We start from the raw sequence: 16,348 nt of genomic DNA on the forward strand, positions 1-16,348 counted from the left end.
TAGCAACCCATGTGAACAGATGGGAAACAGTAGGGGTGTAGCCTGGCTCAGGTGGCACAGCAAGTGAGGGACAGACTTTGAAGAGAAAGTTCTGACTGATAGGAAGTCAGTGCTGCTAGGCCATACCTGCCACCCTCCTATTTTCAGGAGAGGGCTATATTTATTCCTTCTCAGTTGCAGCCCAAGGTTTGGGTCTCTAAGCTGTAAAGAGAGGGCAACCAGCATTGCTGAAGTACATGGCTTGTGTGAATACTCAGGAGAAAATTACACCAAGTCCTTGTCAGGACAATGTGCTAAGGAGAGGATCAAAAGTCATTTAAGGCTGGGCGAGTGTTTGCCATGATCCTGAAGGCTGCTTCAGGAATGCCAACCTTTTTATAACAACAGAGACACCCCCAGTGAGTTACATTTTTTAATATCTGTGTTCCTTGCTTCTCAGCTCATTCCCCCAATGTCCACAGCTAGAAATTAAGCATGCTTGAGTTCAAGTAAAGAATAGAAAGATATTTGTTTTGAGGTCTGCAGAGCAAGGAATGCCACTTGCCATCAATTAATCTCAGGAAGTGAACTAAATGCCCTGCTACAGCAGAAACACAAAAAGCTTACCTTGAATACAACAGCTTAAAGTTAGCCCACAAATGCCTTTTCTAGCAAACCTGTTGTGAGGAAGCCAGTTTTATATTTCAAAGAGCACAGTTCCCTTTACAGGCAAATACAACAAATCCCAGTTCTTTGTGTGGCACTAAGTTCAACCTTGGACTTCAGAAATTTACATTAAAATATATGTAACTAAACAAACAAAGTTAGGAAAGAAGGAAGTTACAAAATGATTTCAGAATTGCATCCTTTGGTGTTCTCAAATTTCTTCACTTGAGGTGCCTTTTCTGTCTTTGGAAACATCCCACCCAGATGGAGGCTGACCCTGTGATGGTCTCCCTGGGAAATGGAAAGCTTCATAAAATGTAGGCAAAATTCTTCATCCTTCTACAAACCCGTCGTCTAAGTAGCAAACACTGATTCTCCTGAACATCTCTCATATTAGGTATAATGGTGGAGATATCAGGATGTCTCTTAGACCTTACAGTTTGGCTCAAATGGTCCTCATGAAGCTATCATCCTCAATGAACACAGAGACAAGTTGATTCTTTCCCATGAGCTCCTTTAGATAAGTGATGCCCTTCTGGATAAAATGATTGGTGTGTGTCTGTCTCATCCATTAGATGGAGTTTTTTAGGGCAAAAAAACTCCTGTTTTTCTTCCCTATTGATCTCCAAAATCATGTATCTCCACTGGAGATATAACCAAACTAACAAAAGGAGCTGTTCAAAGATCCTAGTCTCTGAATACTCTTGAGTCAGTCAACAGAGGCCCATCAGATCTATTATGTAGTCTAGAATATGTACCCAGTGGGAGCCCATTTACTTTTGATAGGTTATGATAATTTATTTTGGGTTCTTGCACTATTTTTCATACTACAGCGACTGTATTTGAGTTAGGCTACAGAGTATTCACCATAAAAAGGGGTATCATGACAGGAAGAGAGACTGTAAAATATGTCTCTAACCAGTCAAGACTGCCTGGAGTTTGCCTGGAGCCAACTGCCCTAACTAATCAACAGGGAGGAATCATGTGTGATGGCACAATGGTCCAGACAGATGTTCTTAATGAAGCAACTGCTTAGTTCTCCACTTAAAAGACTGGATACTTCTGAGAGGTGGACCCCATTATTTCAAACCTGTCTCACTGCTGTGATTCCTAAAAAATGTAACCACAGACCAGTGGTCTCTGAGAGGCTAATAGAAATGCAAACTCTGGAGCCTCAGGCCAGCCCAGACCTACAAAATCAGTCTCCGTGGAAAAGGGGCAGGAGACAGCAAGCAGTGTTATAACAAAGCCCTCCAGGTGATCCTGACACCTGCTAAAGTTTGAAAGCAACCACCTCTACAAAGTTGTGCCCAGAGCAAGCATCTAGTGGCTTGTAAATCCTAGCAAAGTTAGCAACTGTCAGCAGCACCCAGACTGGAAGGGTATAGTTCCATTCAGCAAAGTGAGGACTGGAGTGATGCAAGTTAGGTGCCTAGAATGCAAAATTTAAGGGGTGCTCACATGCCTCACCATAGTCTGCCCCTACTATTCAAATGGAGAGCTACAGAGCTGGTGACAAAGACATATTCAAGTCACCTGTTTAGACTCTAGGTGAGTTTTTGGACATTGAGGGGTTGTGTCAACACTTGACCTGGGATCTTAACCTGAATCTGCACTAATGACTCTTGCTGACCTGGATTTCAATAAGCAAAACAGCAAAAAAGCATAAGTAAGCAAATGAAATATTAGTTCTTGCACAGTGCAGCACTTGCAGTCATAATGCAATGCTCTACACCTTTTTTGCCACCTCTCCTTCCAGTCCATATGAGAGAACCTGGCAGCTGGCCCCTACATCCCTGAGTACAATGTTCAAGAGTGTCAGGCCACCCAGGCAGCACTCTGCCTATTTCAGACACAGGAGACTGGATTAGGTCTCACATAGTCTCCTCAGAAGGACTCATATTTGGGTGCTCAGCATCATAAATGGCTCCAGTAGCTCCAACTGGATCTGCCTCATTCTTGGCTGCTTTTTAGTTCTGGGAAAATACTATTTCCTACTACTCTGCAAGGATCTTGCCTGACTTTTGGATTCAGCCTCCTGTCTTAACCCATCCTTCAAAAGTGCATCCACCTAGGAATCTCCCTGTACAGCTATCCTTACCTCAACCAGCAAAAACCCCTGGTCCTCCTTATAAATGCTTATACTCTCTCTTCAACAAAATTAGAGATAAGGGCAAAACAGTTTCTGCTTGGAAGCGAGGGGGTGGGGGAGAGAGGGAGGAGGTGGGGATAAAGGGATGGGGTGGGGGGAAGGGGAGAGTAATGACCCAATCATTGTATGCACATATGAATACAGGAAATTTTTTTTAAAATGCATCCGCCCAACTGATAACAATCATTGCCCCTGAGACAGGACTGCTCACCATGCTGTCCTCATCTCCCAAAAGCTGGGCATCCTTGGAGCTACTCTGGCAAAACTTTCAGGCCAGGCTCTAGCTGCCCTGCAAAACCTGGGTCCTCTTCAGCTTCTCTGGGTCTAATTGTATTTCTGTTTCCTACTACTTTTAGGTTGGGGAGACAGGCTGGGAGAACTGACAAGATGCTCAGTCCTAGAAAAAAATTGTGCAAGATGCTTTTGAAGCAAGAGTAGAGGATAAGGATAAGGATGCTCTGCTGGGAATGAACTTGTCTGAGGACCTGTGTCAAGTCCACCCAAACCTTGGTATCATGATACTCATGATTTCTTTCTTCTCTGGTCCCACAGGAGACTGTCATATACTATTAGTTTGTGCATTAGGAGGTGAATTTACTTAGCTAAGCTGTCCCTGCCTTCCTCCTTTTTCTGCCCTGTAGAAGGAATTATAAGGGTGGCACTCTGTCCCTAACTCTGAGTTGGCTCCAAGCCATTTTGCCATTTTCTATTACTATAATCTGTCACACAGGCAGCCTCTGATGTGGGAAGTCCTAACAAAAAGTCTCCGTGAAAGGTATTGAGTCAAAAGAGAGGGAATGAGACTTAACAAACAGATGGGTTTATTTTACCTAATGACCAGTCACTGCCCAAGAGGATAATATATTTTCCTCAAATCATATTTCCCCTCCCATCCAGGAAACTAAGTCTAATATTTCCTGGGTCCTAAGACATGAAACTCTTTTCAAAGTGCTCAATTTCTCTGTTTTAGGCATCGTCAATCATCCTTGCTGGCCTGACTGTGGGTTATCTCTTTGTATAAATTGTCTACCTGACACATCCTACATAAATTCTCATGGTCTATGTTTCTGTACCATACTCCAAGTCTCAAGACTAATATAAGAAATGCTATGCTATGTGTCCTTCCTGGGAAAACTGTCTAGCCCAGGCCTGGCCCACACACCTACAACAAACCCCGAGTGGTTTCGTACCCTTTAAAGGGCTTTGGGAGAGGCTGTGGTTGAGTGGACCCCCTCTTTCCTGTGTGTTTATGGTCTCAGGAATACCCTGGTTGGGGTGGGGCTTCTAAACCCATCCTTATACTACCATCAATGATCCTGCTCAGTTAGGGTACCATGTTCTCAAAAACCTGCAAGGGTTACCCAATGCCTATGACAGGGGAGAGGCTCAATGATTGGGGGCTAGAATACTCTCACATTTTCAATTCCAGTGATGTCACTCCAAGGACCCCTTACTTCAACCACATTAAGCCATTTACTGTGATCTGAGCACTTTTGTTATTTCTTCCATCTTCCTAATTAAGTATGACTTGAGTAGATTTACTGGAATTTACCTTCCTATGCTTCAACTTCCTCATCTGTAAAATGGAGAAGAAAGAAATACCTACCCACAGAGTTGTAGTGAGGCTTCAGCGAGCTCACAGGCATAGCACTCTGAATGATGCTTGCCACTTGGTAAACCATTTGTCAGAGAGGATACTAGTATTAGTAGAGAATTCTCCCCCTCGTATCTCGTAAGGAGGTCTCTAGAGTAGCTGAGACCTCCTTCACAAACCAGGCTCAGCTATACAGAGGTAATGCCAACTCCTTCTATTCTCACAGTACATACTAATAAAATCTCCAAGTCACTCTTACTTTATTTTGCTGTATGCTTTCATTTTGAAGACAGGGTTCTCTTCTAATCCATCTTTAAATTCCTAAAAGACCTTCCACAACCCCTTGAACACAGCAGGCTCTTGCAAACCATTTTCTGGAATTAGTCTGAGTAAAGAAACAGAAGCAGGAAGCTGAGATTCACAGCCTTTTGGGGTCCCATTTGAGGACAAAGCGTGAGGGCCCAGGCATGTACTCTATACCATGTATGCTCTGAAGAAATAATCTCATCAACCAAGAAGAACTTGTGAATACAACTGCTTGAAGGTGGCTGTGAGATGAACTGAGTGTGATTGTGGTCAGGGATCCTGAATGAGGATTTCAGAAACCTAAAGGTTTGCTTTATCTGTAGTCCAAATGGTTTTCGGTGTACTTTTTTCTTTTCCCCTAAAGAGATTTTCTAGACAACTTTCATTAAATGGGATCTGTGAGGCTCCAAGTTAAGAACCTTGAGTTAGCTATTTAGAGACAAAGTTCTTACCCTATTGGCCTTTACAACTGAGAAAAGACATGGCTGTTCTTGCAAAGTACCAATTTGGGCAATGGGTATTTGGGGATTTGGGTGGAAAACCAGGAGAAGCTTCTCAAAGATTCCATGCTAAGTAACCACCAAAGAAGGGAGATAACAGGCAGAACTCCATGATCACTCCTGGGTGTGTAAACCCAAGGTTATTCATTATTACACATGTCCTGGGTCTGACACACAAACACTTGCCATTAGGCTCTATGGCAGGAAGGGCTGTTTTCTGCCATCATGTACTGCTGAAAAACACTACCTCCAGATTCAGACACAAAGGTTGTTCACCTAATGACCATGCAGAGAATTAAGTGACACTAAAACAAAAGGAAGACAAGGACTATTGTTGAAAAGCCCCTTAGCATTTCCTGTTGGCAGAGTGAGCAGGAGTGAGCAGCGTGATTTGGAAGGAACCCTAACATCAGAGCATGTTTTATTTGTGGAAGCCACAGTGGTAAATTAAAGCCCATGTTGGACTATTCTGGGCTTTCTGGTTTCTCTTGGAGCTGTTCCTATCACTGCCCATAGGCCACTAAAACCTGCCCACACTCAAAATGATTGATTCTTCTCAAACAGTAAGCTGCAAACTCATGTTGAAAACCTCACCTCAAATAAGTCATTAGCTTCCTTTATGGATTTTTTAGGTCATAAGGAATAGGGCCTATGAGTCCTATCTTTTGAAGAGTAGAAAGGAGTATTGGGGGGGATGAAAAAGAAGAATCTGGGTGTGCCCCTCTGTTTTCTGCCAATCAGTAGGAGGGATCTAGCAAAAATATCTGTTCCCCCAACCACCACCTCACACACACAACCTGATGGCCAGTGCTAGATATCAAAGGCAAGTGAAAAGGCCCTTAAGTTCCATTCTTTATAGGCTGGAAGTGAAAGAAAATGGAGAGGGCTCAGCAGAGGCCCTCTTCTTTCTCCTCTGACATTAGAGAATGTAGAGTGCCTCAGAGAGAGAAAGTTCAGGTCTGAAGAGTGTCTAAGACTTCTGAATGTCATGGGATAGCCCCATCCAGCTGAGCTGTGATGGAGACTATTGTGGGCAGGTGGCATAAAGCATCCCAGTGACTGTGGCTGTGGTGGTAGCAGCAGCCTACAGGCACCAACATGAGAAGCCTGAGTTCTGTAGCTTGGTAAGTTTCAGCTCACCACCTGACCCCCGTTTAGCAATTCTGATGTACCACGGAGCAGACAGCTCTGGCCTGGGATGACTGCCTCCCTCAGCCCCTCTCCGGCAGGCAATGAAAGCAAGATCTACTTTGAAAATTCTCCCCCATCATGCAAACTGACATAGGCATGCTTTTCAAAAACCCACAGCCAATCTGTTGATCATTACTTATTTACAAAGGCCTTCGGGCAGAAAGTCCTGTAAAAACCATACTTGATACGGTATACACTTGCTTTTTCTGCTTGTGGAAAAAAAAGTCCCCCCAAGGCTATCTCAAACCATCACTTTCTATTGCACATAAAATGTAGCGTGTAACACTAAAGTATTTAATATATATGGTATAATGTATCTACAGGAAAGGCATTTGTATAGAAGTAAGTTACCCTGGATTTGGTAATTTGATGTTTTGCTGAAGGCTACGACTTAAAAAAGCCTCCACCTCATACAGGAGACCTGTCATCTTGGTACCCAAGAGCCAACAGAATAAAGAAGTACCCTTAAGCAGCAAAACTTTGACACAGCTTTGAAGCATATGAAAACAGTATAACTCCTCAGAATTATTATTACTCAAGATCAAAGCAATGAGCCATACTTTACATAGCAAACAGGGACAGGGAATTTGGATCCAAAGGTTTCAGATTTTTCAGACTTCTCTTTATTTATTTATTTGCTTCTCTAAATTTAGGCAAAAGAAAGCATCTGGGCTTTTCTCTCCTTTAATGGAGAAAACTATTAGCATTAGATAGGCTGATTACCTACAGGTGAGTAAATAGGAAACTAATGCTAGCATGACAACTGTCGTAATAAAAATGAGCAGCTTGGCAGTTGGTGCATTTTATTTTATTCCTCCTCGTAAACTGTAAACAAGCATGTAAATCAGCAGTGTCCCAGCCATGCTGAGTAAGGGGAAGGCAGAGAACTCTTAGGGAGACATTAAACAGGAGTAATAAGACGGTCATAATGGCAAAGGACATAGGGCTGGGATCTGCCACCAAGAACACTTGTCCCCCACTGCTGAAGAAGAATAGCCTTCACCTATGTCCCAAAAAAGGTGGACATGGAGGGCTCGGGAGATGCAAATGCCTTGGAGAACTGGGGAATGGAGACCACCATTATTGCATTTCGATAATCAAACGGAGGGGAGGGCGCAATGGCAATGAAAATAACGTCAAGGTGGCAGGTATTTGTTGGTAGGGACCACTGAGGGAGAGTAGTGCAAATCTGAAATCACTCCTATTTCACTGCGGTTAAAGGGTTAGGAGGTCAGAAGAAATAAATCTGGGATTAGTAGATGAATCAAAGACACAAAGAGGAGATGAGAGAGGAATAGGTGGAGATAGGTACTTGCAGAACTCTATTGAAATTTGGTTTCACTTGTTATTTCTTAAGAGGAAGTCACAGTCCAGAAAAAAGGGAGAAAAGAAGGAAAAAGGAAGGGAGAAGGGGTGGAGGGATGGAAGGAAGAACAACGAAGAAAGGGGGGAAGGAAGGGAGGAAGGAAGGAAGGAGTAAACACGCTATATTTCATAATTCATATTGCTTTTAGCCTGAGCAGAACTGACTACTTTTGAACTTTGCTTTGGCAAGTCCACAGAATATTAGACTTTTTTTATCAGTCAAAATCAATTAACAGAAATTTGATTTCAATCGACAGGATAAAAGAAAGGTAATCTTCAGGTTCGTTTTTGATTGTGATGATACATCTCACATATGGCCTTAAGTACAGAAAACAGTCCTCAGAGGGACTCCAGCAGAAAGAGACTTGCCGCAGGCAAACTAACCACAGCGTTCCTCTGATTGGTTCCCAGCGTCATTAGTGCCACTGCTGTTTAGGAACTACACACAGACAGGACATGGTGACAGCTAAGACTTTAAAGCCTATGTATTTTTCAAACAGCTTTTCAAACTGTTTTTCATGACAGAATTTTTTCAGCTCTATCATTAACTGCTGACAAGCTGACAGAATAAATACTCCAGCCTTTAAGAAGCCATCTAACGATCTCACTCCCCTCCCCCGGGCTTGCTCAGGGTGGGGGTTGCTGGGGCCTGGGCAGGCTGGGAGGGGGCCAGGCCAGGAAAGAGGGAGATGTAGAGGGGAAGTTGTGGAGGGCCTTGCTTACCTCATCAGCTTCGGGGAGGAGTTGGGTGAGTTCCTCATGCCCCCGTTGCGTTGTTTTTTTTTTGGTGACAGCGTTGACGGCTGCTCATCTTCAACTAGAAATACAGGCAGCTCATGAGATTATGAACAGTTTGAGGGCAGACTGTGAAATACAGGCAAGATATCAAAGGACACACACTCAAGGCTCAGTCACTCACTAGGAATTCAGGACTGTCCTTTAAGGCCCAATGACAAAGACCAAATGCGTTAGTCAAAGAGGCCAGCTAAAGAAGGTTGAAGCAACAGATCTTTAGGCTCCAGCCTGAGAGCATGCACTTTAAATAGACTAAAACAGCTTACAAATGCCCTGCACTAAGGAAAAAAAAAAGTCAGGATTTATCTGCATACAAAAATACATGTAAACAACAATCGTTACCCGTAGAATTAATTTTGGTAACTTTGCTTTGCTGGGTAATTGAATGAATTTCCTCGCAACCAAAATCAGAAATAAAGTTGTATTTCCAATAGAGGCTTAACTGCCAGCCTGCTGCTTCTCCAGATGAACCAACTTAACTGGTTCCTAATCCCCGCACGCCACAGAGTGAGCCTTGAAGGGAGGCAAGGATTCAAGGCCTTAACTGTCAATGTTTCAATCAGTCAGGACTGGGAACATTGGTGCATATGGGCTCAAGAATCCCCAGCCCAACTCAGCTTTCATCCCTCTATCTGCCAAGAGGGAGGGCACTTGGGGCCGTGCAAATGGGGTCTAACTTGTTAAGACAGGAAGACTGAGGCTGGAGAGCCGGCTGAAGAGCACTGTGATGGAGGAGAAGGCTGGCACTGAATGATCCCTCTCGATGATGTGGTGGTGGGGAGGAATGGAGAGCAGCAGAGGGGATTGGAAACCAAAGGTTGTTTTCCAAATGTCTAAACCACAGATAGCTAAGCAATGTGAAGCTTCACTCACAAACACAGCACGCTCTATTGCTCTTGCCCAAAGACACCCACTAATAAGCTTTGTAGATGGCACCATCCATGCTTCTTTTTTTTTTTTTAAGAGAGCTGCTGGATAATTAGCAGATGCATACCAGCGTGTCACCCAAGGGCATCAGCAGCAAAATTCTAGTCCTGTTCTCCCAACCCCCCACAATCCAGGCTAAAGCTGTAATGTCAAGAAGGAAAAATAGGATCCTCAGATTCTTATAGTTGACTGCCACACAGACTAGGAGGAAGCACCCCTGAAACTTAGAATACACGTAGATCACCATAATAAGAAGAGAAATATTAGCAGTGACAACGTCAAAAGAGCTTGATATATGTTAATAGTGTATGAGTCTTAGATGGGGGACAAAATACCATCTCAGCTACTTGGTATTATCCAGGAAGACCCACACCAGAGCGTGCATTACATGGTACTTCCCTGGACACCCTAAATAAATTTAATAGCTTATGAGACATTGTTTTGAAGGGATTATAATAATCCAACAACCCACCAAGCTTGCTTCAGACTATCACACTTTTTCATATACCCTTATTCTACTGTCCAACTGGGGTTGCCTCAATCTGGCTAACACAGGGAAAGGAAACAAGAATGTGGTGGGAGGAGAAAGGGACACCAGAAGAAATAAAGATAAGAAAGTACCTGCAAATGCCCACAGCCCCTTTCCTCCACCACCTGCTCCCCCCCTTCCCCAGAGGTCCCAATCAAGCTGCAACCATATCAGTCACTTAGTGCTCCAGGCAGGGACGATGTGGCTGGGAGGATAGCACATCTTATCAGAAATGAGTATCCACAGAAAATCACACAGAGACTAAACAGCACTTAAAAGATTAAAGGATATAAATAAATACAAGCCACATAAATGGTATTGAAAAAAATCACTTAAAGTTGATATGCATCTCTCAGCAAGCAAACAGGCACTCTGAGCTTGACCTAAATTCATCTTCCTTTCACAAGATAGGCTGGGCATCAGAGGCAATAATGGGGTAGAAGTGGGAGCGTGCATGGGAGCATGCGTGCATGTGCGTGCATATGTGTGTGTGTGTGTGTGTGTGTGTACTTTTACACTTTCCTGTCTTAGGATGAAGTAGAAAGAATTATACTTACTCTACCTATGCACATATGAATAAAAAAAAAAAAGAATGGAGTAGATGTGTAGACTGGAACTAATCCACAACTGACTTACAACTTACCTATAACAAAGGAAAAATAAATGTTTAATCTTATAAAAAAATAATAAAAAAATAAAATGGGCTACTTGTATTCATATTATGTTCAGTTGTATCTTGCTAGACTACACATATGTAATTGTGTGAATCTAATGAGGGTGCAAGTTCTGTTCTTCTCTTCCACAAAAATCTTCTTAAGATTACAATGCAATATCTAAATAGGTCTTTTATCCAATCTAGTGTTACTTGTGACCACTTGGCATTACTAAGGTTGTGTCTGGGGAGAAGTCACCTTCACTGGCATCTCTGTTGGATTCATTTGCTTAAATTTTGCTTTCCCATTTGCACTGGGTCTACAATAGATCAGCCACTTTGGTTAAGTGCCCATTATCCTTAAACCTTGTTGCTGGCTGTTTGCTGGCATGGATCTTCAGATGGGAGACCTACAAGTTAATATGCGTCAGCCGGCTCCAGGGAGACACCTCATTTTGTTAGTAAAGTTATGCTCCTTCTATGCGAAGGAAACTATTTATTTTCATTACAACTCAGAGAGATCATTCATCATAATCATACTGCATTTAAACTGGGGTTTGTTCTTGTCAATGAAACTGTTCAAAGCTTTCCTCCTGCACTCAGGGCCTGGAAGTCTGTTCCCTGAAGAGAAGAGGAAAATGTCTTCAGCTTAAATACATGAATGCTGCGTAATGGAGAACATTACATATGACTTAGGTCTCAGAAAAGAGGCAAGGATAACTTCTTTTTCATAAGTAGGATATCAGCCATATTTAATTATTACCCTTTATATGGATTCTACCAACTTCTGCATATTTAAAGAAAGCAGATCTAGGAAAACTTTTAGTTAAGCTATAAAATATAATTTTCATTTCATAGCTTCTGTGCCTACATGAGAGGAATAGAAATGGAATTAAAAGGAAGACTTAAATTTACTCAGTTTCATGAAAGACAAATGTGTTGAAGTAATGGACCACTGGCTCATGACAACGTACATTTACAGGATCATATTTAACCTACTTTGGGGCTAATTGCAGTGCACCTCTGTTTCTAGCATTTTTACCTCCTCTGTGCAGAGGGAGTCACATGAAGAAACCTGACTTACCAGCTTCTTTAACACACAAACAAGTTCAGGAATCTAATGCGGAATTTTTATAGGAGCTGAACTCCATGCAGTCTCCAAGTACTCATAAAATTCAAGGGCTTGTTTTTGCACATCCCTAAGTATAACACTTAATGTTCTGTTGTAACTTCCCTGCGCTCCCTTGTCTAATAGGCACTGAATCTAACAGTTTTACAGTTTGGGAAGACTCGACGCTAGAAAAATGTCAGGCAAGCCTAATGAGGCTTCAGATCCCCCGGTTTGCGCTGGAGTTTAATTTAAAGTTACAATGATGTTTTAACATGTTTGCTTATACTTGACTAAAGAGGATTCATTATTTCAATGACATAACCTCCAGACAATGTTCTGGGAATTGATTTAAGATGTGGTGGTAATTCCAACAGCCTTAATGCAGAGTTGAACATCTGTAACAACATTTCACTTGACTTTTCATCAGCATTCTGTTTTCAAGCAAGAGCAAGGCAACGAACGTCTTCCAGAAACATTGGCCAGAGTTCTAGGCTTACTTCAAAATGATCACATATTTTACTAGATTTTTTAAAAAAGAAATATCTTCCTTTGTCTGCCTCGCCAAGTTACAAACACTGTGCCAGGGCTCAGCAATGCCTCTTTATGGGTCCTTGAAGTGGAATGGGACCACAATGGCAACTTTCAGCTTTCCCAAATGCCTGCATGGGACAGAGCACTCAGTCCTACCCCGGGCACATTCCCTCTACACTGTTTCCCCCATGAGATTAAGGGGAGGATGAAGCCCTTTGGGACTTAAAGGTGAGTTTGTTGGCTGGACTTAAAAAACAGTTCAAAGCAAATAAACTCAGAAAAGCAATAAAAGGCAAACAACCCATAAACATGAGTCAACCAGCTATCTCCATTACGTTATTAATCACCACATCTGGAGAAACCTACATCTGTACACACTTAGCAGATCATTAGTAATGTCATATCCACACTGGAATCACTCAAAGTAAGACCCATGCAAAGTGGTTTGAACACAAGGCATCTAGCTAACAGGGCTTCCGACTGAAGTCTGGAGCAAGCTGCTAGTTTGAGAGCGGGGTCATTTTAGTGATTATTTATTGGGTTTTATGGTTTTTCTGTTGGGCATTTTGCTGCCCAACAAGCTAAATGCATGCCGACATCCACAGTAGTACAGCTCGCTTCTTCACTGAGCTTAGCAGGTTAAAATGAAACACTGAGGGGTGCAGGCAATTATTAAACAGTGGCATGGGCCCAGCACTCCTTCACCTGGCTTGGTCACAAGCTGAGAATGGGGAGTGGCCTTCTTGGACTCAAATGGACCTTTGTGATAGCGTGATCTAGCTTCAGCCTTGACTGCCAAACAAAAGAAAATGGAAATTAATCTTTAGTGAAATTTTTCATTACAGAAGTTTCAACCCAGTTTTAACATTGAAGAAAATCACTGCTTTGGATTAAAATGGAGGTTTCTCCCTCACAGCTGAATTTCAGGGTTTTCTTTTTTTAATCCTGATGATTTCCTGAAATACTTTTGTGCTGTGTCATTACCATTGATATCAGGAGGCATAATATCTGTGAAAACTGAGAAGACACTCTGCTTCATGTTAAAAATTTCCCAAAATAAGCAGTTTTTCTTCTCCCCCACAATATACACAGACACAGAAAACTCAAGTTTAGCAGCAAGATCAGACCTATGATTTTCTGAAAACTGCTCAAAGGAATTCTACTGAATAGTTATTATCTTTCAAGTTGTTATCCCTCAGTGTTAAACTATTGCTTTTCATCTCAGACAACTGGCCTGGTCGGCCCCCTTTGTTGTGATATTCCTGCTTAGCTTTCATTAAATACCATGAGTTTGCCACTCCTCAAAGAGTAGAGTTGGGGGTGTGGCTCAGCAGTAGACCACTTGTTTAGCATGGTATGAAGCTCTGGGTTCCATTCCTAGAACCCAGCAGAGAAAAATAAAAAAGGAAAGAGTGATGTATAGTGTCTCGTTGCATCATCATTGACATTGGTAGAAAGGTGAGGGGTTCAGGCTATGAATGTTGTTTTACTAAAAGTGAGGAGGGAGCAAGGGTATAACTGCTGGAAGAGCTAACTGTGCTTCCTGTCTTCTGTGACTTTGTTGAGCTCTTCTCCAAGAAAAAACATGGAAGTCATAGTAACATGGTCATTTTGCAATATGTAACTCACCATAGACAAAGTTCCCTGACTGACCTAACTTCTCACTAACAAGACTGTATAACTTCCAGCAAAATGTCAAGGCTAGTTGACGCTCAAGGTTTCACAATGAGGCCACAAGAGGCTGGTCCTTGGGACATGGAATGGTGCCCACTTTCTTTAGAGGGATGTTACCTGGGCTGTAATTATAGACTATCAGGACCTAGGCTGCCTGAACTGGTGAGAGGGTAAGGATTTTTCCTTAAGCATTTATGGAAAAAACAGTAATAACAAATACCAGGTAAATAACACCTTCTGTGAGTTGGGTGCCATAATTGTCCTAAAGGAACTTGTGACTATGTTTTCAGAATAAATCCCTTAATTGGAAATGCCATGTGCCCATCAGTGATGTTGAGCTGCTAAGCATGGCCAGGATAAGGCAAGCAGAGTCGAGTTCTATTCTGAGAGGGGCAGTGGGTAACTCAGTATCAGAGAACAGGGAACTTAAAGCGGGTGATATATTTGCAATGAGAGTTTCCGATCTGACAATCTTGGGAAATTATATGTTAGGAAGAACATTTGGCAAATATCCTTAACAAATTCAATCTACAAATGCATTTTTGAAAGATCATGGCAAATAGTGATGCCCAGGTAATGAAAGATGAATGCTGCCCCTCAAATGGAACCACAACAATCATAGCATCTCAAACATAGAAGACTCTCCAAAATTATACAGTTGCATCTTCATATACATTATCTGGTAAGATAATTTCAAAACCCATACCTAAAAATAGGAAACATATTTATCTGGAAAATCCAGAGGGTGCAGATTTTAAAAAGAATCTGTCATTATATAAAATGAGAATGGAAAAAGACTTGAAATGGCCCTTCTTGAGTTATCAGGGGCACAGGGAGCACCCGCCCCATGGTGTGCTGATGGGGCAGGGAAGGGGGGCTTGTTGCTGCTTTTCCATCTCTGGCTTTTGTGGAGCTAATAGGAGAATGGGAAGGGAGACTTTAAGGAACAATAGGTTATGAAGAAGTTAATCACAGGGTATGTTTCTGGCTCTATTCACTGCTTAGGAAACCTGAATTGTGTAAGTTTCAGTCCATCAACACAGAGTATTGAAAGAATTCAGCTCCTACATGGGAGAGAAAGAAAAATACTATATAAATATATTAACAGAATCCAGCCTGGGGTGCAATGTTCTCGACATAAATATGGTGTGCCTAATGCGTCCTCTGGAAGAAAAGCAGACAAATTGGAAGAACCTATAGTACTCACCCCAATCTTGAACTACAGCCTTATGCTTCATACAGATCCTGGTAAGAGTCCAGCAACCATCAAAGGGCCCTGTGAGTGGAATCTCAGCTCGTACATCTTCACTAAAAACTGGACCTGCTATGATCACTTGCCCAACATGCTGTCCTGCTTAGTATTCTGTAGATAATTCCTTTTGGAGAGCTGGTTTCCTTGACCCTTTTCTTTCTTTCTTTTTACCCTTTGGAACAGACTATCTCTATTCCCTCACGGGCAAAGAAAAGTCTCAAGCAAAGATCACTAGGTATTAGCTTACTGGGGAGGAGATGCAGATGGAACTCTAAGAGCAAAGACACAATTTAAATGAGAAATGCAAGAATGTCTCCAGAGTTTGGAGACTGGGAAGACAGTAGGAGATGAAGCTAATTTTCACTTACTTGAGTGTGGCATGCACAGAATCCAATAAAAATTGCCTATCCAATCTTTCTTTCCCTCCCTCCTTGTTTCTCATTCCCTACACTAACCAGCTGATAAAAGCTCTCAGGAGGAAGTGGACTTGATCCTACTTTCAGCCCCAGTATGTGCAGTACATGTTTATGGGAGACAGTGAAGTAGGGATGAAACCTATCACATCCTTGGTACTAACAGCCACCTTCTTCTTGCCTTTCTTATGGTCAGAGGACAATAAACTGTAACCTAGCAGGTTTCTGTACAGCTCACAATCTGCATTACATTTTTAAATAGTTGGGAGTTGAGAATCTAAGAAGGATAATATTTTCTAACACATTAAAATGATATGAGAGCCAGGCATGGTGGTGCATGCCTGTAATCCCAGCACTGGGAAGCTAAAACAAGTGAATCGGGAGTTAGAGGTTAGCCTGGGTTAAATAGTGAGACTCTGTCTCAAGCAAACAAATAAAAAAGAAATTCAAATTTCAATGGCTATGAATAAAGCGGTATCTGACCACATCCACAATCAATTGCTTATGTATTGTCCATAGCTGTTCTCGCTCTATGACAACAGGGAGAAGCTGCCACAAAACCTCTCAGATTAACTGCCTGGCCCTTGACCGAGAAACAGTGCTGACCCCTTCAATAGTGTCTCTGCATGTTTCCCTAGCTTTCCAGTTTTCCAAAAGAACAGCGTCCTTCCCCACCTGCCAGGGCAGGCAAACACTAAAAGAGATGCAGAG

General features: G+C 42.3%; 1 protein-coding gene across 37 annotated transcripts in view; it reads right to left on the reverse strand.

Moving 5' to 3' along the window:
* Positions 1-16,348, reverse strand: part of Kcnma1 (potassium calcium-activated channel subfamily M alpha 1) — a 718,079-nt gene that overhangs the window by 90,130 nt on the left and 611,601 nt on the right. For 32 of the 37 annotated variants that reach the window (XM_074079264.1, XM_074079232.1, XM_074079231.1 and 29 more), the window contains one exon: positions 8,477-8,570. In XM_074079264.1, coding sequence (XP_073935365.1) covers positions 8,477-8,570 — 94 coding nt within the window. Of the gene's footprint in view, positions 1-8,476; positions 8,571-13,003; positions 13,091-16,348 lie in introns of all 37 variants that reach the window. The other 5 variants (XM_074079236.1, XM_074079258.1, XM_074079257.1 and 2 more) reach the window with 1 other exon arrangement.

Source organism: Castor canadensis, chromosome 7 (assembly GCF_047511655.1).
Source record: "Castor canadensis chromosome 7, mCasCan1.hap1v2, whole genome shotgun sequence".
NCBI lineage: Eukaryota > Metazoa > Chordata > Mammalia > Rodentia > Castoridae > Castor > Castor canadensis.